We start from the raw sequence: 19,960 nt of genomic DNA, 5'->3' as shown, positions 1-19,960 counted from the left end.
GCTGAGACTTATGAAAAAGAAAGGAGAAAGGATCCAAATAAATAAAATCACGAATGAAAGAGAGATCAACACAAACACCGAAGAAATACAATTACAAGAACACATTAAGAGTAACTATATGCCAACAAATTAGACAATCTGAAGGAATGGATGCACTCCTAGAGACATATAAACTACCAAAACTGAACCAAAGAAACAGAAAACCTAAACAGACCCAGAACCAGCAATGAAATTTAAGCAGTAATCAAAAAACTCCCAACAAGCAAGAGCCCTGGGCCAGATGGCTTCCCAGGGGAATTCTATCAAACATTTAAAGAAAAATTAATATTATTTTTCTGAAACTGTTCCAAAAAATAGAAATGGAAGGAAAACTTCCAAACTCATTTTATGAGGCCAGCATTACCTTCAACCCAAAACCAAACACCCCACCCAAGGAGAATTACAGACCAATGAACGTATGACCTGATGAACATGGATGCAAAAACTCTCACCAAAATACCAGTCCTAGGATCCAACAGTCCATTAAAAGGACTATTCACCATGACCAGGTGGGATTTATTCCTGGGATGCAAGGTTGGTTCAACATCCACAAACCAATCAATGTGACACACCAGATTAATAAAATAAAGGACAAGAAACATACAGTACTCTCAGTTGATGCAGAAAAAGCATCTGACAAAATACAGCATCCTTTCTTGATTAAAACTCTTCACAGTGTAGGGACAGAAGGAACATACATCTATATCATAAAAACCATCTATGAAAAGCCCACAGTGAATATCATTCTCAATGGGGAAAAACTGAGAGCTTCCCCTTAAGGTCAGGAACACAGCAGGGATGTCCACTCTCACCACTGCTGTTCAACATAGTACTAGAAATCTTAGCCTCAGCAATCAGACAATAAAAAGGAATAAAAGGCATCTGAACCATCAAAGAAGTCAAACTCTCACTCTCTGCAGATGATATGATACTTTATGTGGAAAACCCAAAAGACTCCACCCCAAAACTCCTAGAACTCATACAGCAATTCAGTAAAGTGGCAGGATATAAAATCAATGCACGGAAATCAGTTGTTTTTCTATACACCAACAACAAGACAGAAGAAAAAAAAATTAAGGAGTTGATCCCATTTACAGTTGCACCAAAACCATAAGATACCTAGGAATAAAGCTAGCCAAAGTGGCAAAGGATCTGTACTCAGCAAATTATAGAATACTCATGAAAGAAACTGAGGAAGACACCAAGAAATGGAAAAACGTTCCATGCTCATGAACTGGAAGAACACATATTGCGAAAATGTCTATGCTGCCTAGAGCAATTTACACATTCAACGCAATCCCTATCAAAGTACAATCAACTATTTTCACAGAACTGGTACAAATAACCCTAAAATTTGTATGGAACCAGAAAAGACCCCAAATAGCCAGGGGAATGTTGAAAAGGAAAACCAAAGCTGGGGGGCATTACAATTCCGGACTTCAAGGTCTATAACAAAGTTGTAATCAAGAGAGTATGGTCCTGGCACAAAAACAGACACAGAGATCAATGGAACAGAACAGAGAACTCAGAAATGGACTCTCAACTCTATGGTCAACTAATTTTCAACAAAGCAGGAAAGAATATCCAATGGAAAAAGGACAGTCTCTTCAATAAATGGTGTTGGAAAAATTGGACAACCACATCCAGAAGAATGAATTCGGACCATTTCCTTATACCATACACAAAAATAGACACAAAATGGATGAAAAACCTAAACGTGAGATAGGAATCCATCAAAATCCTTGAGGAGAACATAGGCAGCAACCTCTTCCACCTTGCCGCAGCAACTTCTTGCAAGACACGTCTCCAAAAGCAAGGGAAGCAAGGGCAAAACTGAACTGTTGGAGTTTATCAAGATAAAAAGCTTTTGCACAGCAAAGGAAAACAGTCAACAAAATCAAAAGACAACCAACAGAATGGGAGAAGATATATGCAAATGACATATCAGATAAAGGGCTGGTATCCAAAATCTTTAAAGAACTTATCAAATCCCCACACCCAAAGAACAAATAATCCAAATAAGAAATGGGCAGAAGACATGAACAGACTTTTCTGCAAAGACGACATCTAAATGGCCAACAGACTCATGAAAAAGTGCTCAATATCACTCGGCATCAGGGAAGTACAAATCAAAACCACAATGAGATACTGCCTCACACCAGTCAGAATAGCTAAAATTAACAAGTCAGGAAACAACAAATGTTGGAGAGAATGTGGAGAAATGGGAATCCTCTTACACTGTTGGTGGGAATGCAAGCTGGTGCAGCCACTCTGGAAAACAGGATGGAGGTTCCTAAAAAAGTTAAAAACTAGAGCACCGTACGACCCAGCAATTGCACTACTGGGTATTTACCCCAAAGATATAAATGTAGTGATCTGAAGGGGCACCTGCACCCCAATGTTCATAGCAGCAATGTCCACAATAGCCAAATTATGGAAAGAGCCCAGGTGTCCATCAACAGATGAATGAGAAGATGTGGTGTACATACACAATGGAATATTACTCAGCCATCAAAAAGAATGAAATCCTGCCATTTGCAATGATGTGGATGGGACTAGAGGGTATTATGCTAAGTGAAATAAATCAATCAGAGAAAGATAATTATATATGATCTCATGGATATGTGGAATTTGAGAAACAAAACAGACGATCATATGGGGAGAGAGGAATAAATGAAAAAAGAAGAAACCAGAGAGGGAGGCAAACCATAAGCAACTCTTAATCTCAGGAAACAAACTGAGGGTTGCTGGAGTGGAGGGGGGTGGAAGGGATGGGGTGTCTGGGTGATGGACACTGGGCAGGGTATGTGTTGTGCAGAGCGCTGTGTATTGTGTAAGACTGATGAATCACAGACCTGTATCCCTGAAACAAATAATACAGTATACGCTAATAATAAAAAAATAAATAAAAAAGAAATAAAAAGGGTGGGCTGGGTAGGACTTTGTAATCCTCCCAAATTATTCATTAAAAAAAATATTATTTTTCTAACATATGTTTCTTTGTACAAATTACAAGAAAAAAACCCCAAATTCATTATTCTTGTAGAAGTAATATATATAACTGTTGTGTAATTTATGATTTACATCTGCAAAGGGTGTCAAGATCAGGATAACTTGTTTTTTTATTTAAAAATATTTTTAACAGGGGTGCCTGGGTGGCTTAGTCATTAAGTGTCTGCCTTTGGTTCAGGGCGTGATCCCGGTCTTCTGGGATCGAGTCCCACATTGGGGTCCTCTGTTGGGAGCCTGCTTCTTCCTCTCCCACTCCCCCTGCTTGTGTTCCCTCTCTCGCTGGCTGTCTCTCTCTCTGTCAAATAAATAAATAAAATCTTAAAAAAAAAAATCGCTTAACGACTGCGCCACCCAGGCGCCCCTAAAAAAAAAAAAATTCTTAACAGAATTCTGTGTATATCAAGAAAAGTCCAACGTAAAAAGAAGTTAATACAAAGTCATATGCCAACACCTAGTAACTACCATAAATTTAATTTTAGTATCTTTCCTATAAAATAGCTACCATCTTAAATTCCTTACCTGTGCTGCCCAGATGTTATCAAGATCCTGTAATGTAAGAGCTTTTTCTTTAATCACAAAACGAAGAATCTTCTCTAGCTTTTCTACATATTGAGGTTGATGAAGACTATCTCGCAAGACTATGGATAAGATATTGTTCTGTTGTATCCATTCCTAAATGTAATATAAAAACTTGTTTCAAGCAGAAGCTAAGATTATGGCAGGCAAAGTTACAATTATGAGATAAATAAGTACTGGGAATGTAAATGCACAACATGGTACCTATATTCAACACTGCTGTATGATATACAGACACTATATATATATATATATATATATTTTTTTTGAAGATTTTATGTGAGAGAGAGGGAGAGCATGAGTGGGGGGAGGGGCAGAGGGAGAGGAAGAAGCAGACTTGGTGCCCAGCAGGGAGCCCAACCCTGATTCTGGGAATCTGGGATTAGCACCTGAGCTAAAGGCAGATGCTTAATTGAATGAGCCACCCAGGCGCCCCAGACAGTATATTCTAAGAGTTCTCACAACAAGGAAAAATATCTTTTCTTTAAAAAAAAATCTATACAAGATGATAGGTGCTAACTAAATATATTGTGGTAATTATTTGACAACACAGGTTTGAACTGTATTGAGTCCATATATGCACACTTATTTCGCCTTCCTTATGATTTACTTAATATTTTTTCTTGATTAGTTTATTGTAAGAACATGTATGATGTAATACATATATAAAATATTTGCTAATTGGGGCACCTGGGTAGCACAGCGGTTAAGCATCTGCCTTCGGCTCAGGGCGTGATCCCGGCATTATGGGATCGAGCCCCTCATCAGGCTCTTCCGCTATGAGCCTGCTTCTTCCTCTCCCACTCCCCCTGCTTGTGTTCCCTCTCTCGCTGGCTGTCTCAATCTCTGTCAAATAAATAAATAAAATCTTAAAAAAATTTTTTTTTGTTAATTGACTTTTGTCATCAATGAGGCTTTTAGTTAAGCTTTTGGTGTATCAAGTTGAATGAGGATTTTCAATTATGCAGGGAGTCAATGCCCATAATCCCCACACTGTTTAAAGGTCAACTGCAGGGGCGCCCGGGGTGGGGGCTCAGATGGTTAAGCATCTGCCTTTGGCTCAGGTCAGGATCCCAGGGTCCTAGGACCGAGTCCTGCGCATCAGGCTCCTTGCTCAGTGGGGAGTCTGCTTCTCCCTCTGCTTGCCACTCCCCCTGCTTGTGCTCACTCTCTGTCTAGAAAAGAAATGAAATATTTTTTAAAAAATTAAGTTTTAAAGATCATGATACAACACTAAATCAGAGGATTTTATTCCTTTAATTATAAGCCTCACTTTAGAACCTGAAACTGAACTGAGTTTCCATAATGCCAATTCATTCACTAGATTCCAGATCTACCCATTTTCTGATAGCATTTCAGCCATAGTTTGGTAAACTATAACTGCATCATTTATACCTGTATACAACGGTGGTAAACTTACCAAAGAGACAATAACAGGTTAGGTTAATAGGAAGTGATAGGTTAACTTATTAACAAATCATTTCTTAGTACCATTATAAAAAGTTTTAAGATTTAATAGTCATGAATTGATGTCTCAATTTCAGAGTTACTTTTTGTCATGTTGTTTCTAACACAAATTGGTGCTAATCTAGTCTTCCTTAAGCAGATTCTTATTCATAAAAAAGAATCAAAGGGGCTTACTGCCATTCGCTCAGCTGTCAGCCACTCTTCCTCCTCAGGATTGCCATGCCGATGAGTATAATATGATACACTGGATATCACTTTGTTAATTTCATTCAGTGCATTCATCTTTCCATTAAAAGAAGAAATTTGCAACAATCTGCAAGAGAAATTTTGATTAAGTATCATTTTAAAAAGTCAAGGAAATAATTATTTAAACAGGGAAGTATCTTACCGGAGTATCATTTTCAACCTAAAAATTTCTAAAGTTTTTACAGTTTCTTCTTGTCCTGGAATTCTGGCAGCCAAATTCTTCAGAGATTTAATAATCATTGAAAGGGCGTCATTTTTTGTTTCATTCTTTGCCTCTTTTTTTAGTTCTTCATCAGTTAAATTATCTAAAAACTGTGGAACTATTTCTATAACTGGAAGAAAGTATTTTTTCACTGTATGTTGACTGAGAAACTCATAGCATTGTCCAAATGGTCTGAAATGAGGAAAATACAAAATTCCTGCTAACATCTGTATTCTTCCAACATGTACTTTTAGTTTTAACATATTGCCAATTTAAAATAAGAAAGTAGACTAGAAAACCAACTTTTAATGATTTTCAAGGCAATACAATAAGTATACTAAATATTAACTTTAAAAATATAACTTACTTAATAAGGGCTGCAATTATTTGAACACTCAATGCTGATCCATTAATAAAACGATCATGCAAAATCTGGAACCCATTCAATGTGCCAAATTTATTGATGAGATCCACTAACCAACCCTGCAACAGTCAATGCCAAGAGTTAATTCTTTCCTATAATAAAAATTTCCTAAGTTACATCTGGAATATATGCTTAAGTCAGAAGTAGGAGGTTCAATAAAATAATTAATTAAATTATCTAAAAAATAAATAATATTCGTATTATATAATCATGCATATATTTATGGAGACTTAAAATTTTTCCTATTATATTTTGTTCTTTGTATCCCTTTAGTCAGAAGCAGGACAGCTGCAGTTACAGTGTAGCTCACTGAAGCACAGCTGTTATTTATTCATGTCCCATATATCTGAACAGGAAGAAAACAAAGGTTGTATAGCCAGCTAAAAACATGTTTATATGTAACACTGTAAAATAAACATAAAAGTTACATACACATAAAAATCAACTGTATTTTTTTAAAGATTTTATTTATTTATTTGAGAGAGAGAGAGAGCACAAGTCAGGGGAAAGGCAGAGGAAGAAGCAGACTCCCTACTGTGCAGGGAGACTGACTCCGGACTTGACCCTTGGACTCTGGGATCATGACCTGAGCCAAAGGCAGATGCTAAACCACCGGAGCCACCCAGGTGCCCCTATAAAAATCAATTGTAATAATACAAATGCACAAGAAAGATCATTAAGGGATGTCTGGTGGCTCAGTTGGTTAAGCAGTTGCTTTTGGATCAGGTCATGATCCCAAGATCCTAGGACAGAGTCCCATATCAGTCTCCCAGCTCAGTGAGGAGTCTACTTCTCCCTCTACCCCCTTACCCTGCTCCTGCTTGTGCTCTCCCTCTCTCAAAGAAATAAAATCTTAAAAAAAAAAAAAGATAAAAAAAAGAAAGCTCATTAAATTTTCTAAAAAGCTGAGTTTTAGCAGACAGCAAACAAACAAACCCAAAACAGGTAAGAGACATTTCTACTCCCAATCAGAGGCAGAAATAAGTTCTACATTTAAAAATAGACAAAAAAGTCATTCAGGGGGCGCCTGGGTAGTTCAGTGTCTGACTCTTGATCTCAGCTCAGGTATTGGTCTTGGGGTTGTGATTTCAAGCCCCGTGTTGGGGTCCATGCTGGGCGTAGAGCCTACTTAAAACACAACACAACAAAACAAAACAAGAAAACAAAACAAAAAAATTATTCAAGACACATGGGAAATGCTAAATAATAGAAAACAGTTATAAGCAGCATACGTCTGTGTATGCTAATGCTAAATTTGATATGGGAACCTAAAGTAAATTTTAAAACCTCCAGTACATCAATTATTTAATTTCTGAATAAATTCAGTATACTATAGAGTGCCTGGGTGGTTCAGTTGGTAAGTGTCTACCTTCAGCTCAGGTCATGATCCCAAGGTCCTGGGATCGAGCCCCACATTGGGCTTCCTGCTCAGCGGGGAGTCTGCTTCTCCCTCTCCTGCTCTCCCTGCTTGTGCTCTGTCTCTCTCTCTCACAGTAAATAAAAGCTTAAAAAAAAATCTGTTTACATGGCCTGTCATAAACGTATGTTTTTGCTATTAAATACACATATACATGCAAAGTACAGTTCATGCTCTTGACTTACAACAGTTATATCATCTCTGATATCAATCTGAGTATATATCTCAAGTCACTTCAAACACTGAATAGCAAATACTGTATCTTGCTACTCAGGGAAATATAACATAAAGTTCCAATATTATCATATTCATCAACTGATCAATACATAATAAGCTTTGGTCAGGCATGAGTTTTGTGCTGGTGGCCCCTTGTACATTGTACAATGTAAATGAATCGCTATATATTAACGTATTTTTAAACAAACCCACATAAAACAAAGTTATATACTGATCATTATGTTAAAGAAAGGTTCACGTCACTAAAGCTTTGTAACAAACACAAAATAGTACTTAATTTTGAAAACCAACACACTTTTGGTGATCGAGGATCTGAGGAACGAGCAAATAGTTCATCTTCAGGCAACTGCGCATTTGTAGAAACCGATTCACAGGGACGTGTACCATTGTAGATATGGAATTTGCAATGAGGATTTAAGGCCATAGCAAGAAGATCTAAAAGTGGAAACCAGTCTTGGGACAACTTGGCCACACACAGCTCCACTAGACGATGAGTATTGTTAATAATACACCTCTGTTATACGAAAGGGGACAAGGACAAGAGAAGTTCATTTAAAAGAGGTAACATTGTAATTTCAAGCACAGAAACACAGTAATCTTGTTAATAATGCTCACTCTCCATTTTTCTATACTGGTCATCTGAATTCTGCTGAACTTCACAAATACTGTGATCAAACTGATCTATCAGTAAAAATAAATTAGTAATTAACTTACTTCATATTTGTATTGCATCTAATTTCAAAAACCAGGTGAGAAAATTACACATGAAGTAAGTACCACTGGTTGTCTATTTCTATTCTGTGTCCACAAAATAGACATGCGAATTACCATTTTCTTTCTTTAGAATTTGTACTCAGGGGGCAACAGTTCTACAACCTAAATGTTCAAAATCATGTTAATTATCCAAGATTAGGAGAGCTGTGATCTAAATATCAATTCAAAAGTGAGATAACTGCCCAAATGTCTACCTCTAACACTAAAAAGTTACATGTCAAATCAGAAAACGTTAGGATTTACGTGCCATATTCATTTGTGGGGAACATCCAAGTTATATTTTCTAGGTTGAAGTCCACAGAACAATATCATTTGCTTTATAACTCTTGATTAATTGTTATACATAAGAGTTATACATTAGAGTTCATATATATAGAACTATATATATAGTTATATATTAGAGTTCAATGATTCAAGTTAGATGTATATTTTTTCACTTTCAAAATCTCTGGTTACAAAGGTATCTAAGAATCAATGGCAGCTTGCATCATTCTGCATTTGCCTGCACTGTCCTAGACTCAAGGTATTTCCTGACAGTAGTCAGGTTTCCTGCAGCTACTTACTTGAAGACACTACCAAACTGAGAACATTTCAGATTCTGACTTTTTTAATTACTAGTAGTTATTGTTAGTAGTTTGAATTCATACCAAAAACTTTTGGGATTACTGGTTTGTGGTTTAAATTTCCAAACTTGTAAGATTTAAATTTTCAAGCTGTAGCTTGACCCTTACAATCAATAACATGATACATCTGATGAAATGTGTAATGTGCATATAGTCACAAGCACTTGGGATTCTACTATACAGATTAAACCAAGGTTTCAGGACTCAAAACCTGACATTCATCCTAAAAGACAAGACTGTTCTTAAAAACTTTCAATTCTGTGAAATACCTATCATCAGACTTAATATGTTATTCACAATATTTTCCAAAGATAAATCCACACACATCACCAAGTAAATATGAGTCTCTAAAATAAACTAGAAGACTCACATGAATTTCAAATTTCCAGCCACTCACTGCCTCATCCATAAGAATTTTAGTGAAAGATACTGTTAACCCATCTCGAAAAAAACGCTGACATGCTTCACTTTTAACATCAAGACCTAAGAATAGATGAAAAAATTACAATAAATTTAGCATAAAGAAAACATTTCCCTGACCAATTATGTCATTTAAGATAACAAAACTGAAAGTACTTCAAGATCCATTACTAGACTTTAAAAAGTCAGTGGGTAAAAAGGGAATGAAAGCATTTCATAGCATTAAACTCTCTGAAAATACAGTTCAAAACATTAAAAAAAAAATAATCATTCTGAAATTTCATTTAGCTGTAAATTCTATTAAAAACAAATTAAAAACCTAAACTCTGTCTTGTCTTCATAATTAATTAGTATTTTCATCATTTTTCACTATCTATGCATGCTTACTTCTTTTTAATTTCCTATGATTGAAGAAAAGCAGTACACTCAGCACCAAAAAGAAAACTTCTAACACTTCATAAGAAATACTAAATTTGCACAGTGTAGTTTTGTTTAGATCATGTATGTGTTGGCAGATATTTAAACCCAGGACTGCCCTTAAAAAAACTTAAACTTTGCCTCACAGTAATCAAGATCCCAGAAAAAATGAATAGGGAAAAGCCTTTGCAAACCATATACATCCACTGATTGGCAGTGCTATTAAGCAAAGTAGCATTTCAATTTTTGTTCATTTTGTACCTTTAGGATTTACAACATGCCCAGTTCGTAAGTCCTTCAATTATACAAACGTGCAAACTAACAAAAGAAACTTGTGTGTTGAGAAACATTTGTTACCTGATAAAATATTTTCTCATTTGTGAGATTAAAAATGAAACATTCTTTAAATGACTGGCTGTAGGATAATTGTTAGATAATGAAATTATTAACACTGCCAAGAGAAACACAACACAGATTGTGTAACAGGCCTTGGAGATACCAAAGATGTTAAAAATCTGCCAAGTGAATAATCCAGAAAATAAAATGGAATTGCCTTTTTCTTTCAGCCTTCAGGGCCTTAACCAAGTAGAGAATATTACAAAAATTAGCATTTCCAACAAGAATTCAGCTGCATCTAATATTGAGTAGAAAAAAGTCATCAAAAAGTGACTGACTCCGGGGCACCTGGGTGGCACAGCAGTTAAGCGTCTGCCTTCGGCTCAGGGCGTGATCCCGGTGTTAGGGGATCGAGCCCCACATCAGGCTCCTCTGCTATGAGCCTGCTTCTTCCTCTCCCACTCCCCCTGCTTGTGTTCCCTCTCTCGCTGACTGTCTCTATCTCTGTGAAATAAATAAATAAAATCTTTAAAAAAAAAAAAAAAGTGACTGACTCCACACAAAACATTTATGTTTGAGCAATAGTGAACAATAACAGATTATCAGCTGCCAAAAAAAAGACAACCTCGTTTATCAAGATCCCCCCCAAATTTTTTTGTAAGTTTTTAAAAAGTCAAAATGCAATCTTGATATTTCATTACAAAAATATTAATTCAACAGCAATTTTCATAAAAAATAAGATTGGTGTATCTATTGATTCAGGGGCCGTTCAGTGAGTCATTCAAATGGCAAGTTTAAATAATTTTTACAAAAATTATTTGCAAATTAACATATGCTTACGTGCAAAAAAGGTCAACTGGTAAATATGGATTCATATGCCATCAAGTTAATTTTAAATTGTAAGATATGCTTTAATGTATAGTACAGATTTTTAAAAAACTATTACACTTTAGAAAACATTTTTAACTTTTAATTAACAGCCCTTTCAAAAAGATACAAACCAACAGATTCTGCTCTTTCAAATACTTACATATAAAATTCTGCATAAAATTTTAACAATCAGAGGTACTTGGTTTATCCAAAGATTTTTATGAACCTTTGCTCTAGATATAGATATAAGCGCTAACAAAAAGTTTAGTGAGATAGTGTTGTCTTAAGAATATACAGTAACTTTATAAAAGAGAAAAGTAAAAGCCTTCAAGAATATGGAAGTTTAGCATATATTATGGAAAACACAGTAACATCACTCACCTTTTTTACTAAGATCAATAGCAGCTTCTAAAAGCACTTCTAATTCCCCTTTTGGCAAAACTGGAACCACCCATCGAGGCCTAAAATTATTACAAAATTTAAAAATGCTGTTATTTGTTGAGCACAAATGCAATACTATAATTAGCTTACCTACAAAATTAATTTTACTATAAAAAGTGAAAAAACCCTGTCTATATTATACATTCACCATAAACTGAAAGAAGAGATGCGCAAATTATTTGCTTTGTGAAACTAAGAAAGAACTACTGTATTGACACACACAATTTTTTTATGCACTGTTTAACTAGAAATATAGCAATGAAGGAGAATTTAATAAGTAACTTTCACAGGTCCCTAAAACTAAAAATAGTCATTTATCAATTAAATATACCCACTGTTAACGTCAGTAGGAAAGAAAGTATTCTTTTGAGGTTCAGATATCGTAATTTTTCTTTGAATCTTCTTCACAAAGACAAGTAATGAAGAGACAAATGACTTATTTCTCTTTCAATTCATCTCAACATGACATATACCAACTTTTCTTGACAATTACATGACTTAAAGAACCTTTAAGGTGGCATCATCGTATACTCTACATCAAAAGCAATGCAGATGCCACCATACCCAGGCTAGGATTTTCCTTAGCATAATGAAAAGCTCAGTACTTGAAGAATATATTCCACTGATTAATCCACTACTTCCCCAAAAGAACTGTATTCCATCTATCCCTAAATCCTTTACAGAAAGACAACAAAGGATACCTTTTACAAAAAAATCTGTTAGATGTAATTTGGTACTTTTTGTTTTAATTGTAGGTTATGCAAAAGCTGTCTTTTTAAAATTTCCCTGTCACTAAAGATTTAATATAACTCAGTCCTTCAGTCCTAATTTAAGTACACTTTAATAAAAATAAAAAACTACCAAACTACAATCTTTTACAACATCTGTTACAGAAATGGACGTTCTATAAGAAAGAAAAGTCATGCAACAGATACAGCAGTCAATGTACCAAAGAGAGATTATCATTACAGTGAAAAGGAACTCCCTACCTATAGTTGTACGGATGAAACACACACATTAGGATCACAAAGCATCATTAATTTAAAATCTTTATTCATATCATCTTTCAATTCTTAAAAATTCATACCACTGCCTGCATTAACAATGAGTTATAAAGTATCTGACAATGACTTAAGTATTATAGCAATTAAAAACCAGCAAAACTACTATTCTGACACTGCAATCCACTCTTTTTCTCATTTTTTAGCAGTGGCAATGCTGATTAAAAAAAAAATCTGCTTTTCAAGTTTATTAGATCCATTAAAAAAATAAATCAAAACAACTCACCTATTGATCATGTCATCCAACTTTGCCAAGTCAGTATGTGGAAATGCAGGTTCTTCGTCTTCATGCTGTGGTGGAGCATCACCTTGACCTTGTTCATCTGGGGGAGTTACTGGGGAATTCTCATTGGAGGAGTCAGCTGATGAGGTCTTAAAAATTAAATACTCCAGACTTAAGTTTCAATGACATATATAAATACATGCAACATTTACCAATTTAGTATCAACATATGTTTAGTGAAAACATTATACTTTAAAATTTCCACATAGATCTATAAATATTTAATGAAACTGGGAACACACTTCTTATCCTTTCTGTAAACCAGTACTTTCACATTTCCTATTATTTTAAAAATTTAAGGCTTATATATAAAGAATATTTGATAAATTAATTAGCGAGTACATAGAACTGCATGAACTGAATAGGTTATAATTAGAGAACATTAGTTTTTATGTTTATTGCCAATAAAACACATATCTCTGTGGAAATGTCAGTGTAACTTCTGAGGCAAAGCCATAAAGGTTATCAAGACTTTTTTTCTTCCTCTCTGTTAGAACAAGCTTTCTGAGAAAAGTTAAGTGCCATGACTTGAAGACACTTAAGTAGCTCTTGCAGAGGTCTATGTGCTGAAAAACTGAGGCATCTAATCAAAAGCCATGTCAGTGAACCACTGTGAGAATGGATTTCCAAACCCTAGTCAAGCCTTCAGATATCTGCAACCCTAGCTGAGATGCTGACCACACACATACACACACAAGTCAGAAATCACTCATGTAAGCCACTCTCAAATTCTTAAGGCACATAAGCCTTAAAAGACAAATATCCCAAATATATCAGCATTTATATTAAAAGGATTCAACATACAACTGAAACACCAACATAAAAACACAGAACATAGGCACAAGCTACATGAAGTATAGATGCTTAAATGTAAGGACATAAAAGAGAGGAAAGTAAGGGACACATTTATGGTTCAATCAGTTAAGCATCTGGCTTCAGCTGAGATCATGATCCCAGGACCTCCCTCTCCCACTGCTCTCTCTCTCAAGTTAACAAACAAACAAATAAAATCTTAAAAAAGAGAGAGAGAGAGAGAGAAGTAAAAGGATAGGAGGAGACTTCTGATTTCTGGTTCAGCATATAAGGAGCTGGGGAGTTGTCACTCCTTCCTAACAAGTAATAAACTGAATCAACAACTCTTCACAGATCTAATGGAGAATTAAGGTCATGTAGCAAACTGCTGCCCAAAAAATCAGAAGAGAGATCAGAGGGACAGAGGGGGAACAAAAATTACCAACAGAAAACCATGAGCAAAAACTTGATGAAAATAAGGACTAGGATAGAAAAAGCTAAACTGTACTTGATGAATTGCTTGGAAGCTGACGTGGAAAGTCTGAGAGTTAAAAACTGCAGAATCTAAACTTAAGGGAACACTCATATTTTTGTGATTCTACCTCCAGAAATCCTATCGTGTCATCACAGACAGGATCACAGAAAATGCCCCTCATTTCCAGAAGAAAGAGATGCAAAGTAACCATTTTGAAATATGATATGGCATTCTGTTCTTCTTTATAAAAGCCTACCCTCAAGAGAAGCTACTTTACCAGCTCCTAATCTAGGTTTTTATAAGAACCAAACTAGAAGAAGGGAAATATGAAACTCTAGCCTGATACAGACTTCTGTGTGGGGGAAAGTGAAATCTTCAATTCCAGTCCTCTCTAGCCATCCTGTCCCTCTGTACCTACACAATACGAAAGGCTTATTTCCAGCAGTTCCTTTTATTCAGTATATTATATCCAAGTTTCAACAGTAAACAATAATCAACAGAGTCTGAAGAGACAGAGCAAACATGAAACTCTGATATGACTAGATATTGAAATTATCCAACCAAACATTCAAAATAACTACAACTGATAATGCTAAAGGCTCTAAAAGGAAAAGCAGACATGAAAAAACAAATGGGTCATTTAAGCAGAGAGATGAAATTCTAAGAAAGAATGAAAAAAGAAATGCTAGAGATAAAAAACACTATACTAACAACAAAGTTGTTTTTTTGGGGGGGGGGGCTTTGATGGGCTCATTGGTAGCTAAGACACAGATGAGGAAAGAATCTCCAAAGTTAAACAAATGTCAAGAGAAACTCCCAACACTGGAAAGCAAAAAGTTAAAAAAAAAAAAAAAAGTACTGAAGAATTATAGGACAACTACACACAAGAAACATACACAGTAGGAATACCAGATACCAAGAAAGAGCGAAAGGAATATAATATTTGAAACTGAGAATTTCCCCTAAATTAATGTCAGATACCAAAGCACAGACCAGGAAACTCAAAATACCAAGCAGAATATACATAAAATGATATGGTATTCAAACTGCAGAAAGTAAGTGCTAAAGAAAAATCCTGGAAGAAACCACAGGGGAAAAAAAACACCATATATATATATATATACATTTTCTCAGAAACAAAGCAAAAAAAAAAAAAAAAGCTTTTGCACAGCAAAGGAAACAATCAACAAAGCTAAAAGGTAGCCTACAGAAAGGGAGAAGATATTTGCAAATGACATATCTGATAAACTGTTAGTACCTGAAATAAACACCTTCTAACACCCCCCCAAAAAATAATCCAGTTAAACAGCCAGCAGAAGACATTAACAGACACTTCCAAAGAAGACATCCAGATGGCTAACAGGCTCAACATCAATCATCATGGAAATACAAATCAAAACTACAGTGAGATATCACCTCACACCTGTCAGAGCAGCTAAAATCAACAAAACAAGAAACAACACATGTTGACAAGGATGTGGAGAAAGGGGAATCCTCTTAGACTGTTGGTGGGAATGCAAATTGGTGCAGCCACTCTGGAAAACAGTATGGAGATTCCTCCAAAAGTTAAAAACAGAATTACCCTTTGAGCCAGCAGTTGCACTACTAAGTATTTACTCTATATAGGAGAAGTTAAGATGGTGAGTAGTAAGGGGACCCTAAGTTTGCCTGCAAAAATACTGATTCAAAAGGACATATGCAACCCAATGTTTACAGCAGCATTATCATTAATAGCCAAATTGTGGAAAGAGCCCCAGTGTCCACTAACTGATAAAAGGATAAAGATGTATATTCCATATATACAATGGAATATTACTCAGCCATCAAAAAGATCGGAATCCACCATTTGCAATAACATGGATGGAGCTAGAAGGTATAATGCAAAGTGAAATAAGTTAATCAGAGACAAATACCATACAATTTCACTCATATGTGGAATTTAACAAACAAAACAGATAAACAAAGGATAAAAAGAACAAAACAAAAAACAGACTCTTAAACTGTAAGAGATTCTTAACTACAGAAAATAAACAGGGTGATGGAGGGCAGGTGGATGGGGTATGGGCTGAGTGATGGGTATTAAATGAGGGTACCTCTGATAAGCACCTGGTGTCATATGCAACTGATGAATCACTAATTCTACTACTGAAACCAATATTATACTCTGGGTTAAACAAAAAGTGAAAACTTAAAAACAAACAAAACAAAATAAAAAAATTAAAAAAAAAAAAAAACCAAACAAAACAACACTCATAAAAAAACCAAACAGGACACACACAAATATTGAATGGATCGTGGGACATCTGGGCGGCTCCGTCGGTTAAGCGTCTGCCTTCGGCTCAGGTCATGATTCCAGGGTCCTGGGATCGAGTCCCAGCTTCCCAGCTTCGAGCTCCTTGCTCAGCAGGGAGCCTTCTTCTCCCTCAGTCTGCCACTCTCCCTGCTTTGGAAGACAGTTTGGCAATTTCTTACAAGACTAAACACACACTAATCATACAGTCCAGCAATCATACCCCTTAGTATTCATTCAAATGAGCTGAAAACATTTCCACACAAAAACCTGCATGTGGATGAGGATTTACTTTATTCGTAACTGCTACAACTTAGAAGCAATTGAGATGTCCTCCAGAAAGTGAACAGAAAAAGTGTGGTATATCCAGACAATGAATGTTATTCAGTTATTAAAAACAACAAACAAAAAAGACACAAATAAAAGCAACCAAAGCCATGAAAAGACATAGAAGAACTTTAAGTGCGTGTTATTAAGTGAAATAAGCCAGTCTGAAAAGTTTATACACCATACGATTTCAACTATTCAACACTTTGGAAAAGGAAAACTGGATAAGCAGGTCATTACCTGCCAAGGGTTCAGGGGAGGAAAGAATGAAAAGGAAGAGCAAATTTTAGAGCAGGGAAACTATTATATGATACTATAATGGTATATATGTCATTAAACACTTGTCAAACCCCAAAGAATGTATAAAGGAGGATGTGAACCATAACATACACTATGAAGTTTGAGTAATAGTGACATGTCATTATAGCTTTGTCAATTTAACAAATGCCACTCTGGTGGAGGAGGCTAACATGCGTATAGGGTGGAAGTAGGATGGTAGTGAAGGAGAGATACAGGACCCTGTACTCTCCACTCAATTCTGCTGTGAACCTAAAAAGCCTTTGTTTTTTTTGTTTTTTTTTTTAAAGATTTTATTTATTTACTGGACAGAGAGAGACACAGCAAGACAGGGAACACAAGCAGGGGGAGAGGGAGAAGCAGGCTTCCTGCTGAGCAGGAGCACGATTCAGGCCTTAATCCCAGAACCCTGGGATCATAACCTCAGTGTAAGGCAGACGCCCAACGACTGAGCCACCCAGACGCCCCTAAAAAGCCTCTTTAAAGAAAAAAGTATAAGAGGACAACTTAAAATGGTAGGGTTCAGGGAAATTAATAAAAGACATACAATAAAAATAAAACGAGCAATAAAAATAATGACTGCTTTTAAAAAAAGAAGAAAAGACATTCCATGTACAATAGCCCTCCTCCTTCCCCAAAATAACCCTGCATTTATACAAATATGTGACAGGTAAGGTAGACTTTAACACAACAATTATTAGTGGAGATTAAAGAGAGCTCTACATAAAGATTAATAGGCCAAATGTCATCCAACCCCAAATCACTATTTTCAGTCCGTATGCATCTTACAGGTTCGAAATATATCTCACTAAAATTGATAGAACAGGGGAGCTTGGGTGGCACAGTCAGTTGGGCATCCGACTCCTGGTTTCAGCTCAGGGTCCTAGGATCAAGCCCTGTGTTGGACTGCGCACTGGGCCAGGAGTCTGCTTGAAGATTCTCTCCCACCATCTCCCTCTGCCCTATCCAGGCTAGCGCATGCGCACATGCATACGGGCGCTCTTTCTCAAATAATCTTTAAAATTAAATTAAATTAAACTGATAGAACAAAAAAGTGAAATGGGCAGGTCCATAATCCCAGGTAGCTTAACATTACTTCTCAACTACTAACAAAACAAGCAAATTTAAAACAAAACGAAACAAGGCTATAGAGAACATCTGAAAAGCATAATAAGCAAACTAGAAATAACTGACATTAAGTGCTAGAGCAAAATATATAGATTTTTTCAAATTCTCATATACTCAAAATTACTATATTCTGGGAAACACATCAAGCCACAATAAATTCCCAAACAGTATCACAGAATATATTCTCTATCCACAAAGGAATTAAGCTGTAAGTCAAGGACCAAAAGGTTAACCAGAAAGCCTCCAAATGCTTGAAAGGGAAGAACTACATTTCTAAAAATATTCTCACATTAAATATCATGAAACTAGAAAATGAACATCAATGGAACACAAAGCAAAAGGGAAGAACTAATGAAGATTAAGTGAAGATTTGTTTATATAAATGTAAACAAAAACCCCAAAGCTAATACTTTGCAAAAGGTTACTTTGTGAAGTTTAAAGAAACTAACCCCCCAGAAAAACTGAGCAAGAAAAAGTAAATATAAATTACCACTTTCAGAAATAAAAAGGATTAATGTTATATTAAGCCTTTTACAAATATTTTCCATTAATCATACACAAATTCTTTCAGAGAAAAGAAAAATTAATTATTTCTATGTAGGCCAGCACTAAGCTTTGATACTAAAATCTGGGTTGAGCCCTTTACAAACATTATTTTACTTCCTGTCAATTCAGAGATACAGAAACTGCTAGTTCACAGATCTCTTAACTCAGATGTCCTCAGGGACAGAAAGGATATAAAAATAAAAAAGGTAGGACTTGGAGTTATGAGGACATTGCAGTGCAACTCTGACTTTTTCTGCTATTACTGGAGATAGGAAAGAGACATTGCTTCGTGATGAGAAGTATTTGCATGACTGAATTGCTAGTGGCTACCGACCTTGACCAACAAGAGGGTGTGCTGGGGACCTGATTTCCCATCTGAAGTTGGTGGCTGTCATTCAATTGTAACTGACTATTATGGAGTGGGAATGCAGGTCTACTATGAAAAATCTGGAAAAGCCAAAAAGCCAGAATTTTATGTGAAATATTCTGATTTTTAAGTTGCTGGCAACTAATGAAAAACATTTTAAATGCTGTCAACCAAACAGGACTGGGGTCCAGCTTTGGCCCCTGTGCCATCATAAATCCCTCTGGGATAGGCACCCAATAGGGGCCCTGGGTGGTCTGCCATTCCAGCAACCATGGCTCCCAAATATAGGCAGGACAGTGTGCTCAGGTTTCTGACAAACCCAGACTGTAGGTGGTTTATACATGCTATAATAAATGCAGCTTACAATATTAAAAAATAACTACCCACCTACTTAACAAAATAAAGAAAGATACAGAAACTAAGGCATAGATATTTTATTTAGCCATCGCTGTAAGGTTAGTATGGTACAAACACAGGATTCCAAAATAAAGAGCGGACTTAAATCCATGCTTAAAACTGTTACAAAATAACTAACTTAATTCTTTATTCTGTCTTATTTCAAAAGCAAAATGGGGGCGCCTGGATGGCTCAGCCGTTAAGCATTTGCCTTTGGCTCAGGTCATGATCCCAGGTTCCTGGGCTTGAGTCCGCATAGGGCTCCCTGCTCAGCAGAAAGCCTGCTTCTCCCTCTTCCATTCCCCCTGCTTATGTTCCCTCTCTCACTGTGTCTCTGTCAAATAAATAAAAATCTTTAAAAAAAAAAAGAAAAAAAGGAACATTTTTAACCAAGTACAGGTTTCCTACAAGTCTCAGTGATTCTTAAATGTAATTTAAAATAACAAAAAGCTTCTATGATTATAAATTATTCAAGACATCTATATTATTGTTTAGTA

At 35.8% G+C, this 19,960-nt stretch overlaps 1 protein-coding gene across 8 annotated transcripts in view; it reads right to left on the bottom strand.

The window, feature by feature from the left end:
* LOC123789893 (ubiquitin carboxyl-terminal hydrolase 9X-like) overlaps nucleotides 1-19,960 on the bottom strand; it is a 155,263-nt gene that overhangs the window by 104,498 nt on the left and 30,805 nt on the right. For all 8 annotated transcript variants that reach the window (XM_087859321.1, XM_087859327.1, XM_087859322.1 and 5 more), the window contains exons 3-10: nucleotides 12,789-12,934; nucleotides 11,442-11,521; nucleotides 9,388-9,500; nucleotides 7,916-8,134; nucleotides 5,910-6,025; nucleotides 5,483-5,734; nucleotides 5,269-5,407; nucleotides 3,571-3,723 (exon numbers count right to left, since the gene is read on the bottom strand). In XM_087859321.1, coding sequence (XP_087715447.1) covers nucleotides 3,571-3,723; nucleotides 5,269-5,407; nucleotides 5,483-5,734; nucleotides 5,910-6,025; nucleotides 7,916-8,134; nucleotides 9,388-9,500; nucleotides 11,442-11,521; nucleotides 12,789-12,934 — 1,218 coding nt within the window. The remainder of the gene's footprint in view (nucleotides 1-3,570; nucleotides 3,724-5,268; nucleotides 5,408-5,482; nucleotides 5,735-5,909; nucleotides 6,026-7,915; nucleotides 8,135-9,387; nucleotides 9,501-11,441; nucleotides 11,522-12,788; nucleotides 12,935-19,960) is intronic.

Source organism: Ursus americanus, chromosome 37 (genome assembly GCF_024610735.1).
Source record: "Ursus americanus isolate L20-20 chromosome 37, mUrsAme1.1.p, whole genome shotgun sequence".
Lineage (NCBI taxonomy): Eukaryota > Metazoa > Chordata > Mammalia > Carnivora > Ursidae > Ursus > Ursus americanus.
Note: the sequence above shows the minus strand (reverse complement) of the source record. Positions and strands in the feature narration are given on the sequence as shown.